The following is a 20700-nucleotide window of genomic DNA, read 5'->3' on the forward strand; positions in this document are numbered from 1 at the left end:
ACAGGATAGGGAATGGGATGTTTTCCCACTGTCTTAAGAGTTTTAATTGGGGCCCCAAGCTGAGGACAATGGTGTGCATACACCCCACGGAGAGGTGCCAGGTCAACCCCAAAGGACCGGCTGAGAAGGGCCAAGAATACTGGTATGAGCCCCACCCTCAGCTTATAGAAGAGGAAGAGATTTCTCTGAAGGACTCAGTGGAAGAAGTGAGAGCGAGGGCTGCTTTCCTTCCTCTGCCCATAAGGAGGAAGGGGCGGCTCTCAGCACCACCCCACAAGCCAAGTGAAGGGGGCCTCAAGATCACCATTTGTTAGGGGTGCATGCCGGAAGGGGAGACGGCCTGTCACTCCTTAGCCTGACGCTTGTTGATGTGTAGACCCTCCTAGTCCCAAACCCTCTGCCACTGGAGACCCTACCCCGTGTGTATGAGGAGAGAGAAGCCAGCTGGAGCTTTCCTGATGGTCAGACAGTGGGGTGAGTTTGCCACTGCCGAGTGGACAAGAGCCATCGCCATCTTGAAAGGACCCTGTCCAAGGTAAGAGGTGCAGGATGTAGGCCCGGGAGAGAAGGAGCTGGGGTTAGCTGTTGGGGGCAGCTGTGAACATTCAGCTGGGAACGCTTTGCCTGTATCAGGTAATTGCAGTGTTGAATTCCCACTTGCTGGGGAAGGGGAGGAGAACCAAGGTCACCTGCCCCTCTTTCGGGGCCTCAACATTTCAGATCAGGCCTGAGTTGGAGGTGAAGAGAAAGGCTTTGAACTTGGATGAGAGATTTAACTACTGTATGGAGTTCCTTCCATTTAAGAGCTTAAAAAAAGATGAACTCACTTTTTCCCCGCTGCCCAGATAAGCTATTTTCTTATTTTTCCACAGCGGCCCCACTATGCACCTGGTCACCGGCTGGAACTCTCTGAAGCAGATCTCCAACCCTCCCTTCTCTTCAGTCCCAAGTCCTGTCAGACACTGAATCTCTGACATCTCTCCCTCAAAATGTGTTATTACTTGGTTCTTGTTTTTCTTTTTTTTTCCAAGCATTTTTAGGGGTTCAATGGTGGCCCTTCAGAGACGCACATTGGAGTCCAAACCCCCAGTACCTCAGAGTGAGACTGTATTTGGAGAGAGGCTCTTTACAAAGGTGATCAAGTTAAATGAGGCCACAAGGGTGGGCGCTAAACCAATATGACTGGTGTCCTTAGAAAAAGGGGAAATTTGCACAGAGACAGGCCCACACAGAGGGAAGATGATGTGAAGGGACGGGGAGCAGACGGCCGTCTACACACCCAGGAGAGTAACATGGCACAGACCTTCCCCTCGGGGCCCTCGGCCCTCCCTCGGGAAGACCCAACCCCGCCCACACCTGGAGTTCAGACTCACAGGCTCCATGCTGTGAAACAATGCATTTCTGTTGCTTACGGCCCCCTCCCTCTGCGTGGCGCTCCGTCACAGCAGTCACAGCCAGTGAACACGAACCCCTTGCAATTACAATCCCCGCTCTTCATTCTTCCTTCCACAGCTGCATTGGGGCCCTTGGGATGAGCTTCCTATAACAGCCACTTGGGGTCTCCTGGCCTCAGTCTTTCTTCCTACCCATCCCCTTGACGAGCCACTACAAGATAACCTTTCGAAGACTCTTTTTTTATCCCATCATTTCGCAGGGCCTGGAACATGAAGCCCGTACTTCCAACGTGGGCCTCAAGATTCCCCTAGAGCAGCACCTCCGTCGGTGACAGTTAGAGAAAATGTTGGCTGTTGGGGGACAGGTATGCTGGGGTGGGAGAAACAAGCCTTTCTCTGATCAAAGAAGCTTGCTTACCTGTTGAATGAGCTCAGTAAATGTCTTCTCTCTGTCTTTTCCCTCTGCTTCTGTGCTGAGACTCTCTGGGAGGCTAAGGGAGAGTCTCTTAGCTTAAACGTTCCGACTCAGCTTTCCTCGCTGGAGATTTAAAAACACCCAATTTCACTGAAACTTCTAAGTGTGTATCACTGTCCCCCCAGCACATAGGAGAGTAGTGTGAGACATTCTTGGACTCAAATACTGGATGGATGGATGGATGGATGGATGGATGGATGGATGGGTCATCATCTATCCGCTTGCAATCTATTTCCAATTTATCAAACACTGTCATACCACCACCTAGTTCACGAAGGCCTATGGCCTCCCTGCTGTATGAACAGAACAAACTCTTTAGTCCCCTAATATCGTGGCTGGATTTCTTTTTATTTATTTATTTTATATTGGAGTATAGTTGATTAACAGTGTTGTATTAGTTTCAGGTGTACAGTAAAGTGATTCAGTTATACATATACATGTATCTATTTTTTTTCAAATTCTTTTCCCATTTGGGTTATTACAGAATACTGAGCAGAGTTCCCTGCACTATACAGTAGGCCCCTGTTGATTATCTATTTTAAATATAGTAGTGTGTATAGTCAATCCCACTCCAATGGATTTCTTCCCTTCCTGCCCCATCCAAATGTTATTATTCAAGGCACAATTCAAATTTGACTCAACTTCTTGCCTTTACCTCTAAAAAAGAAGTTTCTATCTTTCCCCATCCAACCCTTCTTCTAGTCTTGCCTCTGAAAAAGAGTTGAGGTTCTTACTTTTAAGATGCTAACTCATCTCTCTGTACCTTTGACAACTTTATTTATCTAACATAGGGGCACAAATATCTCACCTTCCAGATTACAAATTCCTTGAGGGAAATCAATGTGCTGTGTCTTCTCCACAAGATATTGCTAAGGATGTTATCAATAAACAGTTGCTAAGAAAATTAATCCTCTCTACCTTCCACAAGGAAAACAAATCCCATTAATCATTCCACTTCTCTTTCTTCTCCCTCTTAATTTTTAATCTCTCCACTCCTGGTGATAACTTATCCTTTAAAATCTGTTGTTTCCCAACCTTAAAAAAAGAAGGTTTTCCTGTATCTTCCAACACCTTCAAATAAAAGTTTACTATTTTTTCCTTGCTACCTTAATGAATTTGACAGAACTACATAAACTTTCTTATCACCCACTCACTCCTTCAGCCTTTTTTTTTTTTTTTGCGGTACGCGGGCCTCTCACTGTTGTGGTCTCTCCCACTGCAGAGCACAGGCTCCGGACGCGCAGGCTCAGCGGCCATGGCTCACGGGCCCAGCCGCTCCGTGGCACGTGGGATCCTCCCGGACTGGGGCACGAACCCATGTCCCCTGCATCAGCAGGCGGACTCTCAACCACTGCACCACCAGGGAAGTCCTCTTTCAGCCTTTTGCAATTATGTTTTTGTCCCTATGATCGAGTTCCTTCCTGAAAGGTTCCAGTAACATCTGAAAGGACAAATCCAAAGGTGTCTTTGTAGGCCTCGCCCTTGACCACAGGATGACGTTGACAGCCCTTTCCTTGGCACGTGAAGCAATGCCCAATCCTGGCCTTTTTCTCTCTTTATTCAACATGTATTTATTGAGACTTTACTACGTGCTAGGGATGGAGGATACACTTACAAGCCAGAAAACACAGCAGTGCGTGCCCTCGTGGGGAGAGACAATGAAGCTATCAGCAAACATGTAACTGTAAACTGGGAAAGTGCTGCAAAGGAAAGTACAGATGCCTCGACCACTGACAGTGTTCTTCTCTGGCCACTCCTCTGTCTGCCTCTGAGATCCTCTTCTTCCTCTGGCCTCCAGATTGTTCTTCAAGGCTCCATCCTGGGCTCTCCTCTCTGCTTTTCCACAAGGACTCTCTCATCGACAGTCCCATCCTCCCCTTGGGCTTCAAGTGTAACTTCCTGATGCAGGAATCCTAAACCAACCCCTAATGCAGTCCTTCCTATCACACATCTCACATACCCCAAACTCTATAGACCATTATCTCCTTTTTCCACAGCCCACAAACAAACAAGCAACTCTCAATCCTAAAAACACACAAATCTTATCGTCCTCCTGAATTCTCTATTGTTAGTAGCATCCTCTCCCAATCACAGGCCTAAGACCTCGTCTCATCTTCTCTCCAGTCTCCCAGGGTCCCAGATACAGTCATGGCATCATCCCTTAAAACCACCAATACCTTCCATCTGCCTCTCTCTGGCATTCAAGGCTCTGGGACCCCAGATCCAACAGATCTTCCAGCCTCACTGCCTACAATCTCCCAATACTTCAGCTCTAGGCAAAGTATTTGTCCCTGACTCTTCTCAGAGCCTTTGCTTACAGCATTCCTTCTACCAGGAGTGCTCTCACTCTGCCCTCAGACACACATCCTCGAATCTATTTCTGTTATCAATAAATATCAGAGGTGATAGTATCATGCAGCCATTCAGACGGATGGTAAGGCCATGCATGTAGCAAACTGGATGAAATGTTTGTGAGATAATATTATATAACAAAAGCAAGATATAAAATTGTCTGCGAACAGTTTCTATAATTATCCTTATTAAAAAATGTATAAGGAAAAAAAATGTATAAGGGAACACATCAAAATGACAAAAATAGAGTATTAGAGTGGTGTGATTTTGGATGAATTTTTTTGTTTTTCTAGATTCTAAATTCCATTTAGTGTGGTTTTTAAAATATATGTATACTTCAAAATAGTTTTAGATTTACAGAAATTTTTTTTTTTTTTTTTTTTTTTACAGAAAATTTGAGAAGATAGTATAGAGCATTCCTGTACACCCTACATCGGTTTCCCTTATTACCAACACCATAAATTAGTATCACACTAATAATACCATATCATACCAATAATTTAATGTGGTTTTTAAACCTTAAAAATATTACAGTTTGGTAAAACCAAAAGAATAGCATAAATAGAAGAAAATGTCATTTTTTTCATAACTTCTAATTCCAATTTAGCATCCTAATATTTACTGTTTTTCTTATTACCTCAGTTTCCTCTTGGCATGGATTCTTGACTACAAACTGGAACAAATTTTGCTTTACTATCATTTGCCATACATGTGTGACTGTAGTTAAAATTTTATTGTTTGACAAAGGTTCTGGGAAACATTTTCTATAACATAAAGAACCATGAGGGTGAATGAGACTCTTCGCTCCCAATGCAGGGGGCCTGGGTTCGATCCCTGGTTAGGGAGCTGGATCTCGCATGCATGCTGCAACTAGGAATTCACATGCCACAACTAAGGAACCCACGAGCCACAACTAAGGAGTCCACCTGCCACAACTAAGACCCAGAGCAACCAAATAAATATATAAATAAATATTTTTTTAAAAAAGAACCATGAAAAAATTTTAAACAGCTGAACTATATCCACATTTAGAATCTAATGCTGTGTACACTGCTTCTCCAGATCTGGAAGCTCTGCCTGGGGCCTGGTCTCCTCCCCCAACTCCCCCTGGTATATTTCATGTCCAAGAATACCCGGTCTCAGAGCATATGCTCGACAAGTACCAGCTGTAACAAACTGTAGAAGTAGGATAGCTCTAATAGATGGGGTATTGATTTTAAATTACTAAAAGTAAACGGTCCTTTATGAAATTTTATGACATGTCAGATTTCCATTTTGATGCCAGGATACCACAATGTTTTTCCGTGGCATCATTCAAAAAAGGTGGCTAAAATTAAGTCTTAAGTGAAGTGAATTTTAGTTTTAAATTATAAAAATCAGTGAAACGGCAAATGTTAATATTCTAAAGAATGTATTTTCAACTTGCTTTTAATGTCTGAGCTATAGAAAATGAAGCGTGGGGATGTTTTTTGTTTTTGTTTTTTTTAAATGTTTCTCCCCTAGTGAGTTTTCTTTGTTCTAACTGCCAAGTTGGTTTCAAAGACTCTTTCTGGATATCTAGCAGTTAGAACAAATCTTACAGATTATGCAAAGAAATAACCAACTGCAGTAGGTAGGTACAGTGCTACTTTTTATAGGAATGTAAGACACCCTGTTTTAAAACAGAACTTAAATAAAAATCTCAAATAGGTTTTTCCCGCTTTCTTTAGTTGATAAATCCTTTTACATCTTTAAAGACAGTCTACTTGATAAAGCCAGAACTATAACACTGAAATCAGAAAAAATACAGTGTCCTAATACAGTGTCCCAAACAGTGTCCTAACGCATATTCTGTACCTAATCTTAAATGATTTTGGAAAATCACTAAAACTAAACAAACAACGTAACATTTTTGTATCTTCAAAGGAGTCTGTATCATGTTGCAAAAAATGTGGGGAGCAAAACTTTATTAAACAAATTAAGGATTGCAAGAAAGGAAAAATTTATACTTTAGGTTCACTAAAATAGTTCAAATTCAGTCAATGTCAAAGTCAATCATTAGACTGTAATTCCAAGAAAAATGCTGAGTATCAGAATTAATAAATAAGAAAATAATATTCTCAGTGGGCGACTGAAGACCCCCAAATCAAAGTTAAAAGTAGCACCACTGACGATTTTCAAGAGAACCGTGTTTATGATTTAAATTGCTTGTTTTATCAACTACTGTATAACTCTGCTTTACTACAAAAGTGATTTGATTATCCAAGAATATCACTATTAATGATTACTGACTGATGTTTTAAAAGCAAGACTAAACAAAGCTTCAAATCTGTCTTGCTAAAAATTATCTTGGTATCAATACTATAAAGAGAGCAGGACCCAACCAGTCTATCTTGAGCAAGACATCCTTTTTGAGACATTTAGTGTTCTAAGTATAGTTTAACAGATGTGAGGTATTGTGCAGTTTTGCTAATGAGCTTTGAGTGAATGAACAGAGATGGGCTGGAAAGTACAAGTAGTAACTGAGGCACACTGTGACCCAAGGAAGCTTCTGGAAGGATGTACCTCAAAAGGAGAACAATGGAATGTGACAAGCAATTCTCAACCTTTTGGTACATTTTTGTTGTATCTGAAGTTTAAAATAACAGTCTTTTATAATCAGAAAACAATAGATGTATTTTGGAAAAGGACAATTTAAAATTTGACATCTGAACAAAGTAAAAGTTTTATAAAACATTACAAAAAGGTTTTTAAACTACCCAGTTTTGTTGAGGCTTTTTAAAAAAGTTCCTATCCACAGCATACCAACTACACACGAAAGAAAGCAACTCTCTAACTCAGTAACACTGACGGTTTTTGGCATCTGGATAAATATTTATTTTCAAAAAATGGATTAAAGCTACCCCAGTTACTAAAAGTAACAGAAGTTGTATAGATGTGCTACATTACTGGGATGCTTAAGGATCATTTCCAAACTTATTATCTAAAACTCCTGTTCTTTCTTTATTTTTAAAGTTCTAGAAGACAATTCCTAAATAAATTCTAGTTGGATTAGCATGTACCTAAGGGTAAAAATATAACTGAAATTATTCTTACCTGGTGTTGCACATCAGAATTTGTTGGGCAGTTCAAACTAATTGGATCACACTCCTCTGCTAGGGATAAAAAAAAAAAGAAGATACAAGCTTGATAAAGAAAGCACATACTCTGTGGTTGTAAGGCCTAAAATTAAGACTCAATATTATGTGCTGTTTACATCTGGTAAAACCAGGAGGACCTTGAATGGCCCAGCTGCAAGTTCCCCTCCCCGCTCTGCTCCTGTGGATAAGACCGCCAGCTAAACAACGCTCCTTTTCAAGGGGACCAGGCACAGTCCCTGCTAATCCCTGAGCAGTGGGTTTCAGTTCCCTGCCAGACCACTGAATTATTCAGACAAGTCATCACATCCTTCCCTGGGAACCAGGGGTCACACACCCTCTTGACAGGAGGTCACACACCCGCTTGTCACCCACAGCCCCTGGTTGTTCACTCTGCTCCCAAGGGCAACCCCCATGCGACCCTGCATGGGGTGCAGCGTCCCCCCTCCCCAGGCTGTGAATGTCCGTGACTCACAAGCTACTGTCAGTCTCATCTGCCCGGTGTCAGGTGTCCTGTGTGTGGCCATCCCCATAACCCCAGGGCAGGATCCCTCCCTCACCAACAGGGTGACCAGGAGGTAGTCCAAACACGTTCCCCTCTGATAACCTTACATCAGATTCCATGGTGTTCACTGTTTGACAGTTTACTAAATCTCTCAGAGAGCAGAGTGGGATTATACTTGTCTTGATAGCTCACCCTCCTAAAAGTCAAACTGAAACCATTTCAGTTCTATGGTTAAAGTGGGGATTACCAGTGAAAGTCAAAGGAACATGATAGGCATGTGAAATGTCTAACACCTTTCGGAATTAAGCGGTAGGAAGGAAATTCCATCCTTAGGTTGTCTTACATATGTGTTAACGTCACAGTTCCCCAACTTGTGGTGAAGATGGTACAAATGCATTAAAAACTGATTTTGTTCCATCAGATTTTAATCTTTAACCACAGAATTCAACATCGCACTCTAACCTTGAAAATCGCCAGTAATATATCATGTTATGAAAGAAATGTTTAGTGGCAGGTAAAATTTTAGAGTTAATAAAGCCCTTAATAGAGAATCATTTAATTCAAGGTTCACAAGTTAGGACTGAGTGACAGATTGATTAATTCATCTATTTATTTTTACATTCCTTAACATCATTGACCTATTATAGGCTGGGCTGATAGATTTATTCATATAAGGGGCTATATTTATTGCTGCCTACACAATTCTGACCAACGGCCATTTTTTCCTTAACATTATTATCTGCAAAATTTAAACTAAAAGCACGGTCTTTTATTAAGATTCCATATGGTATCTTTTCAAGCTGGAGCAGTAGAGATCTTACCTAGCCTTCTGTTTCTCAAGGCAGTTCCAGCTCTCTTGCACCGGAATCACCCGGGCTACCTGTTAACAATGCAGATTCCTGGGCTCCACTCCAGACCTTCTGAATTGGAATCTCAGGGACCCCAGAAATCTGACACCTAACAAGTACCCCACAGAATCTGGATGCACACTAATTTTTCACAGCAAAAAGTAACAGACATGTGACTTCAGTCATACTAATTCTCACAATGGCCGGTGTCATAATTGTTAACCCAGCATTATTGGACAAGTGGGGCTTTTTATTTCCCAATGCAATGTTAGCTTGAAACTAAAAAGCAACTTTTCTTACATGGCCCCCCAAGCACTCCTGTGGTTGCACCCCTCTCCCTCCCCTCTACCCTCCATAAAAGAAAACACTTTCTCAGAATGGCCTCCTTCGTATGTGTGTCATAATTGGGGGAGGGGTTGGTTTGCTAAAACAGGAGACTGTCAGGGGTCTCCGTCATGGCTGGGTGGAAGGCAGTGAACTTGTGGAATGAGCGGGACCAGGTCATGGTAAATCGTGTGCAAAGGAGGGGCTTTTAGTTTCACGTTACAACAAGGAAACCTATCAGCAAGACACTGTCGGTCAATCGGCAAGATGAGAAATCGTCTAAAATACAACACATTGGCCTGGTAGTTTTCAGGCAGACATTTTTACTTAGGAATTATTTTGGTGATCTCCTGAGTACTTGTTTATTTTCTCCTTTTTCAAACTGAACTACTACTTCTACATTTAGTTAACGAATTATTCCAAATATCATCCATGCTTAAGTTCAAATTTCTCAAAATAATTAACCATAAAATCAGTCTACTTCTCTTTAACTTTACATCCGCTATTTAATGTTTTTGAACAAAGGAAGGGCAGTAATGCCAGAGAGGATGAAGATGATAAAATCTTGACTGCTTTATGATGTAGTTATGTGCAATTTCCCCTCACTAGGAATAGTGCCTCAAAAATCAGAATTCTTTTTCCAAAGACATTTTTCTCTCAAAATATGAAGAGTCACATTCCCTCAAGCCAGCAGTTTCTACGAGATACAGGAATTCTGTGATATAAGATAAACCCCAATTTTAAATTAGTCCTGAGTTTGGTGCCTACAGATTCTTACAGAGCACCTACCATAACAGAAGCCCGACAGAATGAACCTCCCTAAATCTCTAAAATCAGGGGAGGCAGAAGCTACACATTTGTTCCCGACAAGAAAACAGGTATAATAACACGTTTCACCTCAAAAACGTGCTGATCACTGAAATCACACTAGAGTCCCACAGCTGATTTATGGTAAAAGCACATTATTGAGAACCATTCTAGGGTGGACCGTGTTAAGGGATTATGTTGTACTGTCCAGGGGAAAAGTAGGAATATATTAGAATTATAATGAAGATTTTGTGAAACATGCTAATTTTCTTAAGAAAATACATTTTGAGGACTTTTTAAATCATATGGAAATGGTTCAAGTTAATTACAAACGACTCCTCTATTAAATATAGTAGCCCCCCTAGAATTCACTTAAAGTGTAAGTCTGAATTGTTCTTAATATAATTAGATTACATTTACTTTAAAAAAAAATAAATTTATTTATCTATTTTTATTTTGGGCTGTGATGGGTCTTTGTTGCTGCGTGCGGGCTTTCTCTAGTTGCGGGGAGCGGGGGCTACTCTCCATTGCGGTGCGCGGGCTTCTCATTGCGGTGGCTTCTCTTGTTGTGGAGCACGGGCTCTAGAGCGCAGGCTCAGTAGTTGTGGCGCACGGGCTTAGTTGCTCCACAGCATGTGGGATCTTCCCGGACTAGGGCTCAAACCCGTGTCCCCTGCACTGGCAGGTGGATTCTTAACCACTATGCCACCAGGGAAGCCCTACATTTACTTTTAAGCTGTAAATTAGTCTCTTCACTAATTATATATGGGCTTTGTTTCCCTAAAAACAACTTCAATGAGAAAATTACCATAAGCATTTAATGAAGATACCGGCTCCATTATGGTATGTTTGAAAAAAATACTGCAGACATTAAATTGTTATTAAATGCAAATGCTGGATATTACACAGAAGACGATGTATTTCTCGGAGATAAGAAATTATGTGCTTAATAACACTTCCCCGCCCCTCCTCATGAACAAGGACAGAGGGAAAGATCTGGAGTTACCTGTCAACCCACCACCATTTTAATTAAGGTTTTGTAAAACTCAAATTCTAGGAGAAACCCAATGGTACAGTTACTGTATTTCAGGCTGCTAAGCAACAATCTTTTTCTCTTAAAACAGGAAATCATGTTCAAGAGTGATAGAAAAGGTCTTTGGATAGTTGCTGCGGCCCTGTCTACCTAAAACAGTGGTTCCACTCTTGCCCCTCCACTACAAAAGCTTTCAACAGTCCTCTACCCTGACTGCTCACTATTCTTTTGCCAGATTTCCCTCCACCCGTCGGAGGCTTGTTGGGAGTCAGGTGCTGTCCCAGGCTCGTTTCCTTGAATTCTCACAAGCACCCTGGGAGGTCCGTGTAATACTGTCTTCTCTGCACTGCAGACTGGACACTGGGACCCTGAGCCATGAGGTCACCTGCTGAGTCCTCTCAGAGATGGCGGTCTGGCTGCAGCTCGGGTGTCTCCTACATGTGGCACGCCACATTCTTGAAGCTTCTTAGGCAGGCTCTCAAAGAGAGAGGTCTGTGTCCCACCCACTCAAGTTTGCATTAAAAACACAGGTTTCTGGGCCTGACCCCAGACCCACCACATCATGATTTGGGAGTAGCGGGGCCCAGAATCTGCATTTTAAACTAGCTCCCCAGGTAATTCTTCATTGCACCCTAAAAATCCAAGGAACACAGCCCAACACGGGCTCCAATTCGTCCCGGTGGCCTGGCTTGCACCTTCCACTTTCTTGCCGAACTAGGCAATCAGAGCTTGGGGAATTCAGGACACTGAGAAGTCATTCATGGAAAGGGGAAAGGGCAAAGTGTGCTTGGGAGAAGGCTCCCCTAGTACAGCCAGGATTTGGGCTCAAACCTGGCCTTCAGCCTCTTTTCCCTACACCACTGCCATTCCTGGGACGTGCACAGGAGGCAAAGGGAATGAAACTCTAATGATGTCATTTCAGAGAGCAGGAAGAAGAGTCTGGTGAGTAGAGAATGAGGGAGGGGGACTTGGCAGAACTACAGACTTAATCACAGGTGGGCCCTGCCAGGGAGCTCCCAACCCTGCAGCCCAGTGACCCTGTGATACCCATCACCACAAGGGCTGCTGGGGAACCCCACAGCAGGCTGTGCTGGGAAGTCCTTCCTCTCCAGGAAGCCGGGGGGGGCCCCCTACCATCTCTGAAACTGCTCAGATCTGATTGTTCCCCACACCTCCTCTCTGGCCGGTCAGCAGAGCACAAGGTAAATGCTCCAGTGCGATAAGCAGCAGCTCGGCCTCCATACTGGATACAGCCTTTCAGGCTGCCCCAGGGGAAATTAGGAAAGGCTCAGGCCTTTATGTTCTGCACCACGTCTGAGACATTCGCCTGTGGATCATAAAAGCAACCTCTTTTTGCTTTGGGGCCTGACAGCATCCCTTGTCCCTTGTTCTGCTAACAGAACCCTCTTTCCTGTGGTTTGAGTAGAACTGACTTCATGCCCTCTACCCCCCACCCTCCAACCTCAGGGCTGAGACCTGGTCACCCCTCCATCCTCCAGTGACAGCAGCTGATACAGGGATGGCCACACGACCAAACTGCTCCTTTCACAATTTGCCCCTAAAATTGTGCCATGTGCGCTGGGGGAAAGGCTCCCTTTTGCCCCGGCATCTTTAGCTGCACCAAGTAAAGACGGAGGTGTCAGAAACTATCTTTCCCACCACGTGGGGAAAGCCTGCTCGAGTATGGAGCCAACACAGAAGACAGAGCCATTGGGGAGGGAGTGGGGGACTGAGCCTGAGACATCATTTAAATGCTTGGATTTAGCAGCACCCAAAAACTCTAAGCCACCAAGTCACCCCCCATTTTAAACTAATTTGAGCTACATTTCTGACACTTGCAACCCACAGTCCTGGCTTTCTTCATTTTATGCATGTTAAAAACACCATAGGAACTGGATGTATAATTTGCTATAAAATAATTTCTACATTTTAATAAGAAAATTCATACCAGAGAAGGTCAAATCATGCACTAAATTATCAGTATGTTTCTGTTTTACAATTTTAAAAAATGAAAAATTACTTTGACTAGTGCTTTGTTCAAGATATGAAAGTAATCACAAGTTTAAATTGTTACTTTAACTGTACATACCTTTAGGGAGTCCCGTGTCTTGAATGGGATATTTGTCTGACTGTAGAAACCAACAAGAGAGGAGTGTTATTTTTAAACACCATAGTCAATTATAAGATCAAAGTGAAGAGAAAGCTTTGTCTTGGGAAAGTCATGATTTTAATTTAAATCCTTGCAAGTTTTTAGCCTTGGATTTATCAATACGCCTGACCCATTGCTTGTTGTCATTCTCAATTTTAGAGAAATGAAACCAACGTGGATAAGAAGTTAATGTTGGAACATGAAACAGAAGAAGCCTTCAGCTCTGACCACTAAACCACACTTCCTCTCTTTTCTGCAGTGCTCTTCTCTCTATTTCCTGCAGCTCAAAATTGAGGGACATTTCTGTTAGTGAATTATGGAGACAGACCCATCTCTTCTCACCATTTCTGTGACATTCTTCGGGCCAATAAGCATGTGTTCTGGGCAGTACTCACAATTGGAGAGCTCTGTCACGGGTTGACTAGGACAGGAGTCAAAAGGTAACTATCCCATTAATTGCATGAAGATCTACGAATCAGTTACCCATTATCCACAATTATGCACAATTCCCCAATGCTTTAGTTGAGGGCAGTACTGTTACAGGGAATTCAAAAGAGCAAATGCTCTTAAAATCACATATTCCTTTGTTGGTACCGACAAATGTGCAGGTGTCTAAGCTTCTGGAAGCTTCTGCTGCAGATTATACAATGTAGTCATTTTCTAAAGACTTCCATGAGAGGAGTGGGGATGCACCCAATCTCCCGAGCCTGCCCTCTCATCCCGGCTCAGCTCTCACCACCATCTGCATCTGGGCCTTTGGGTCTATAGTCCTCCAGCCTAAAAAAAAAAAGCTGTACCTCCCAACTCTCCTGCAAGCCTCATCACTATCTTCCTTGAACAGAGGAGGAAAAGAAACAAATGTGGAACCAGGGATTCTGTTTTAAATGCCTTTCCTTGGAGTTTCTTTGGAGCTAGGCAGTAAAGTTTCAGAACCTTCTAGAAGCCTCCAACCCCTTTCCACAAAAGAAATCAATCAATCATCTTTATGGTATCAGTTCAACCTGTGAAGGGACTGGAGTCTAAAGTCAGACACACTGGTGGTCAAGCCTGTCTATGTGACTGAGCCCCAATAACACTCTGGACCCCAAGGGTGGGGTGAGCTTCCCTGGTTGTCAATACTCTGTGTGTATCATCACACGTCGTTACTGAGACAAGTAAACACTGTCCACACGACGTCACTGACAGAGGGTAACCGAGAGCTCCATGCTTGCAACTTTCCTGAGCCCTGTCCTATGCCCCTCTTCCTTTGGCTGACTTTAATCTGAATACTTTTGCTGTAATAAACCACAATCCTGAGTGAAAAAAGAAATCAACCAATCGATCAATCATCAATCACAGAGAACTTAAAAATCAAATACTTTTCCCCCAGACTAAATCCTTCTCCATACTCTGCTCCCCAGAGCATGGAAAACACATCTGTACTATAGTGCTTATCAGGCTCTTTTCAAAGTATTCGTCTATTTCCTCAGACAGACTGTGAGTGTTTCAAGAGAAGGGACCATGATCTTTGCATGCCCAGATTTTGACTCTCAGACTACATGAACGAACAAGTAAGTGCAGGTTTCCTGGAGAGACTGACAGTTGAGATGGGCCTAGAGAATGCCCAGGGCTCAGATGACCCAGAGAAAGGAGCATGGTGATTGCAGACGGTGGGCACGGAGGAGCAAGGCCAGGTGGCTGGAAGACGGGCCAGCCTGTAGGAGAGATGCATGCTGGAGGTTGGAAAAGGAAGACAGGGTTGGACACGAAATAATGGAGCCAGTTTCCATGGAAGACCCTGGAAAGGAGGCAAAGGGATTTAGGAGGGGTGCCATTCTAGGATCTCGGGAAGCTTGGCTCATTAAACACTGCTGGCTGCTTCGTGCCCCACTCTGCATATGGGAAGACGGTCGGCACAGCCTCGCAGGAAGTCTGGCGAGCAAATAATTCCCACACAATGCGATAAAAAGTAGGGACTGTGGATAAGGCGGCACCCGAAGGCCCCAAGGCCGAGAAGCCTTCCCAGATAAGGAACACTTGAGCTGAGTGGCAGGATGCACGGTTCATTATGTGAGGAAGCAGGGAGGGACCAGCACTATGGGTACCCCAGGGCGGGGGGAGGGCAGGGGGCCTCTGAGGAGCAGCAAATAGCTATACACAACTGGCTAATCAGGCAGATGCTGCGACATGGTCACGGAGGACCTCATCTGTCATGTCAAGGACCATGTATTTAATCCTGGAAGGAATGTTATAGTTGAAATGTGTCCTCTCCAAAAATATCTCCAAGTCCTAACCCCTAGGACCTCAGATTGTGACCTCATTGGAAATAGGGTCACTGTAGATAGAATTACTTAAGATGAGGTCATACTGGTGTAGGGTAGGCCCTTAATCCAACAGGACAGACGTCCTTGTAAGAGGAGAAGAGATAACAAGACACAGACACACAGGGAGAAGACGGCCACGTGCCACCAAAGGGAGAGAATGGAGCAAAGCAGCTACAAGCCAGGGGACACCAAGAACTGCCGACGACCATCAGAAGCCAGAAGAGGGGCTTCCCTGGTGGTGCAGCGGTTGAGAATGAATACAGATTGCCAACAAACACATGAGAGGATGCTCAACATCACTAATCATTAGAGAAATGCAAATCAAAACTACAATGAGATATCACCTCACACCGGTCAGAGTGGCCATCATCAAAAATTCTAGAAACAATAAATGCTGGAGAGGGTGTGGAGAAAAGGGAACCCTCTTGCGCTGCTGGTGGGAATGTAAATTGATACAGACACTATGGAGAACAGCATGGAGGTTCCTTAAAGAACAAAAAATAGAACTACCGTATGACCCAGCAATCCCACTACTGGGCATGTACCCTGAGAAAACCATAATTCAAAAAGAGTCATGTACCACAATGTTCATTGCAGCTCTATTTACGATAGCCAGGACATGGAAGCAACCTAAGTGTCCATCAACAGCTGAATGGATAAAGAAGATGTGGCACATATATACAATGGAATATTACTCAGCCATAAAAGGAAACGAAATTATTTGTAGTGAGGTGGATGGACCTAGAGTCTGTCATACACAGTGAAGTAAGTCAGAAAGAGAAAAACAAATACCGTATGCTAACACATATATATGGAATCTCAGAAACAAAAAAAGGTCATGGAGAACCCAGGGGCAAGACGGGAATAAAGACACAGACCTACTAGAGAATGGACTTGAGGATATGGGGAGGGGGAAGGGTAAGCTGTGACAAAGTAAGAGAGTGGCCTGGACATACAGACACTACCAAACGTAAAACAGATAGCTAGTGGGAAGCAGCCACATAGCACAGGGAGATCAGCTCGGTGCTTTGTGACCACCTAGAGGGGTGGGATAGGGAGGGTGGGAGGGAGCGTGACGCAAGAGGGAAGAGATATGGGAACATATGTATATGTATAACTGATTCACTTTGTTGTAAAGGAGAAACTAACACACTATTGTAAAACAGTTATACTCAAATAAAGATGTTTAAAAAAAAAAAAAAAAAGAAGAAGAATCTGCCTGCCAATGCAGGGAACAAGGGTTCGAGCCCTGGTCCAGGAAGATCTCACATGCCGCGAAGCCAACTAAGCCCGCGAGCCACAATTACTGAAGCCCGCATGCCTAGAGCCCGTGCTCCACAACAAGAGAAGCCACTGCAATGAGAAGTCTGTGCACCACAACAAAGAGTAGCCCCCGCTCGCCGCAACTAGAGAAACCCCACGTGAAGCAACAAAGACCCAACACAGCCAAAAATAAATTTTGAAAATTAAAATTTAAAAAAAAGTGGTAACAGAGGTAAATCAACAGTGTATGCCCATCTGACACATGGGCAGCCCGCCTTTACTTTAAGGCTGTTCTATTATTTTCTTTCAATCTCAAGTTAGATATTTTTATTTCTGAAGAATTGGTAATTAAAAATAGTATTAAAAGTAGACAAGTAGATAAAGACCTCACGTAACCTAAGTAGACCACTTCTGATATGTGCAAAATGAGAATAGAGTCTAACACCATTTTTAACCTGGAGAAACCCCAAGTTTATTATGTCACAGAGAAATATCATGAAAAAGAAATTTATCTTGGAAAACCTTATTTTAGGGTTTCAAATTTCATGTAAGTACTAAATAATAAAAAATATAAAGAAATAACAGAGGGGGAAAAGGAAAAACAGGAGTCATCACCATTAATGTAAAAGTTATAACCTACCGTATTAAGGGATATAGTGCTAGGGTCTGTGTCTTCCACTGGCTCCTTTGTCAAATGATCTGTAAAGAGAACAAATAGAGAGCATTTTCTTTAACTTAGAAGCACAGTGTGTCCTTTGATAACTGTCTTCATATAGACACAAGCTACCCCAATCAGTTTGGAGAAAAGCTTACTTTCAGTCATTAGTGGAAACAAAGTAAGAAAGAATGAGTTCAGGCTGCATCAAGAAAGTGATTATGACTAATAAACTACATTAAAAAAATATTTTGGAACAGTTTACTTATAAATATCTACAAATACTCAGAGGTACAAATAACTACAAATTAGGTGAATGTGATATTAATGACTCTTTTGCATATTGGATTTTGAGACAGGCTGGGACCTGGGACCCTTTACGAGAGCGCTTGCACCTGGACAAACATCTCCTCAAGCAACAGAGTACAAAGAAACTATAAAAGACTAAAAATAACTGCATGCAAGTGCCTTTGGGCAACTTATGAACAACATACAGAAAAGAATACAAAAAGCATACAAACCAACTGCCATTTCTGAGGTGCCGGGAGCAAAAGCAGGGTACTGCACGTGACCCCTGCACACAGCACCACCAAGGGGGTGCTCAGGCCACCTAAGCCACACCTCAGGCCCGACCCACCAATCCGCTCCCGCCCTCACCCCATTTAAGGGACCAGCTCACCGCGTCCCCCTAGGACAGCAAGCAAGGGCAACTGTTTCTTGTTTTTACCCCGCATGCTGCGGCACGAGTCCCAATAAAGCATTGCCTGAGTTTCTCATCTGGTCTCTTAGCAATTTCTATTGATTAAAGAGTCCAAGGACCCAGGTTGGCAACAATTTGATTATAACTTTGAGCAAGAAAATTAGAAAAAAAAGATCCCCCTTTCCAAGACACTTTATGAAACATCTGCCAGAAAACTATCTTGCTCGATAACCATATCTGTCTGAATGGGATCCTCGGTATTTTGTGCAGTCACTACACGACCTGCAAAACCGTAAGTGGCCAGCCTTGGGCCAGTCAAGATTCATCTTTCATTTTTCTCCCAAATCTTCATTAAGTACGTACTGTGGCCCAGGCACTAGGTCCTGGGAATGCCTTAGGGGATCCAAACAAACAAAACAGGACAACTTATGGAGATCATTTGTTTGTTCCCCCTAGATGTTTCCCATTCGAGAATGTGTCCAGACTTCTCACATTTCTCTCCCCGCAGGTGTTGACAATGTCCGAAGGAGAAGCAGTGTGAAGGGAACATCTCTTTGTTTTATGACAGGCTACAGTCACTGGCAAGATTAAAGGAGGTGGCCCAGAGGAGCGGGGGCAAAAGGAGAGAGTTTTTGCCAGTGTCCCCCCACGGAGCAGGGGACAGACACTGCAGCTCCATGAGTGGGGACTGTGCCGTGGTCCTTAGCAGAGCCCAGAGGTGGCAAGACCATATCAGGGAATGCACGGAGGGGGTGAACCCCCAGGCCCCAGGGTTCCCAGCCCCACAGAGAAACCAACCCGTGATTTGGGTCTGCAGGAGAAACAGAGGGCTCCTGGGCCTCAAGAGTCTTCTCAGGCTTGGACAACAAGGACATCAAGCCCACCCGGATGCACTAAAAATTCAAGGCCCCTCCTTTCCCAAGCACCACATCATCCTCTTAGATTCCTATATGATCCTAAGGAAGGGGCCAGGCCCCAGTTTGGACTGAAATGGAATCTCCTGCCAGCCCAGTAGATTACAGACTCAGACCTGGATTTAAGTCAATGTAAAGAAAATAAGAACAAGTTGTGTCGCTATCTCCACCCTGAGTTTATAGAACTCCTGCTGCCCAAGGAAAAGGCAATTATCATACAGAGCACTTGGTGTTAAGACAGTAGAAGTGCAGAGGATATGGAAACACAGGAGGAACACAAGCCCAGCCTGGGGTGTCTGGTGGGGAGTGAAGAGCGGGTAGAGAGGAGCCCATAGAGGAGATGACACTTGAGTCCAGAAGGATGAGTTGAAGCCAGGAGAAGTCAGGGAGGGAAAAGCATTCTAGCCAGAGGGAACAGCATAGGCGAAGGCCTAGAGATGAAAAAGAACGGGACACATGAGCATACTTCAAATAGGTCCAGCCGGACACCTGCATTCGGTTTTCCAGTTTTTCCTTTCTATCCTGCTCAAGTCTGGCTCCTGGCTGGGGAGCGGGTAGTAGAAGCCACCATGAGTAGCCTCCAGTCCTTTCTTTCCCTCCTATCACAGCCTAGTCTCAACCACTTAATTTTCACCAAAGTGTATCTGGATGATAAAACCTTTTTGGGGGGCCACATGGCCTTGTGGGATCTTAGTTCCCCAACCAGGGATTGGACCTGGGCCTTCAGCAGTGAGAGCGTGTTGTCCTAACCACTGGACAGCCAGGGCATTCCCTGGATGATAATACTTTAAAAGCTTACCTCCACTAGAGGGGTGGAATTTTAATAGGTATCCTGTGCAGCTATTGCCCACCAAGTCTATGACAAGTTAGGCCTGTTTCCTACAGAGACGTTAGTATGCGAGGAAGGAAAAAGACGAAGAGGAAGGAAATGGAGGAGACAGCTGGGAACGGCAGAATTACCCCAAAAGCAGCAGTGAGAATGCAAACAGGACAGTTAAAGGGAAGGCGCACAGGGCTTGGGAGAAGGCTTAGGTCCTCACCGCCACCCCGCTGAGACCTAGCGGCCTGACCTTGAATGAGTCTAGCGGTATGAGGTATGACCTTGGATGACTCATGTTAAGTGTTCCCAGCCTCGGGCTCTTCCTCTGTAACAGGAGGGGGTCCACGTAGCTGGTTCCCACACCCAGTGCTGTGTACCAACAGATGATCTGGAGGAGGGCTGATCCTGGCTATCTGAGACTAGTCTAGAAGTAAGCAGTTGTCCTGAAGTATTTCTGAGAGCTCTTGGAGCCACATGTTTACAATATTATTCGTATAAAATCAAATAGTTTACTCAGAAGCTTTAAAATGTTTATTTTTACAGGCCCCAGGTAACAGCAGGCTGGGCCTCCAGGCAAGGCTCTGATATCAGATGGGGCACGAAGGAGCCAGAACAGAAAGGGGGACCCCGTGCGAGCTCCGAGGGGGGCAAGGCTGGCAGCTCAGCAGGGGGTGGGAGGGGACCTTCCTCCTGCTCCAGGCCGTCGCCCTACTGTCCCAGAGCTGCCTCCATCCTCCTGGATTGGTGACTCTGAAGAAGGCAGAAGTCACCCCAAATTAGCTGGTAACTGACCAAAGGGGGTCTCACCGATGGCAATGAGAATGATGTTTAATTCACACGAGCATCTTCTGGGGGGGTCCTCAAAAGGCCTGGGTGGAACCCACGGTGAGCCAATGCCACTCAGCTGCTGGAAGGGCACCTGGCCTGGCTCCCGGAGGCCCCAGGCAAGAGCAAGCAAGGCCAGCTGCAGGTACGTGCTTCTCTGGGCCTCAGGTGCCTCATCTGTAATATTCAGGGGGAGGGGGGACAGAGAGCCTCCACG

At 44.1% G+C, this 20700-nt stretch overlaps 1 protein-coding gene across 1 annotated transcript in view; it reads right to left on the reverse strand.

The window, feature by feature from the left end:
* The window catches only part of EDARADD (EDAR associated via death domain), a 54286-nt gene that overhangs the window by 27245 nt on the left and 6341 nt on the right, over nucleotides 1-20700 (reverse strand). Inside the window, 3 exon segments of the mRNA XM_067027483.1 lie at nucleotides 7297-7355; nucleotides 12944-12983; nucleotides 17210-17268. Of these exon segments, the coding sequence (XP_066883584.1) occupies nucleotides 7297-7355; nucleotides 12944-12983; nucleotides 17210-17268 (158 nt within the window).

The sequence above is a fragment of the Kogia breviceps genome, chromosome 2, assembly GCF_026419965.1.
Source record: "Kogia breviceps isolate mKogBre1 chromosome 2, mKogBre1 haplotype 1, whole genome shotgun sequence".
Classification (NCBI taxonomy): Eukaryota; Metazoa; Chordata; class Mammalia; order Artiodactyla; family Physeteridae; genus Kogia; species Kogia breviceps.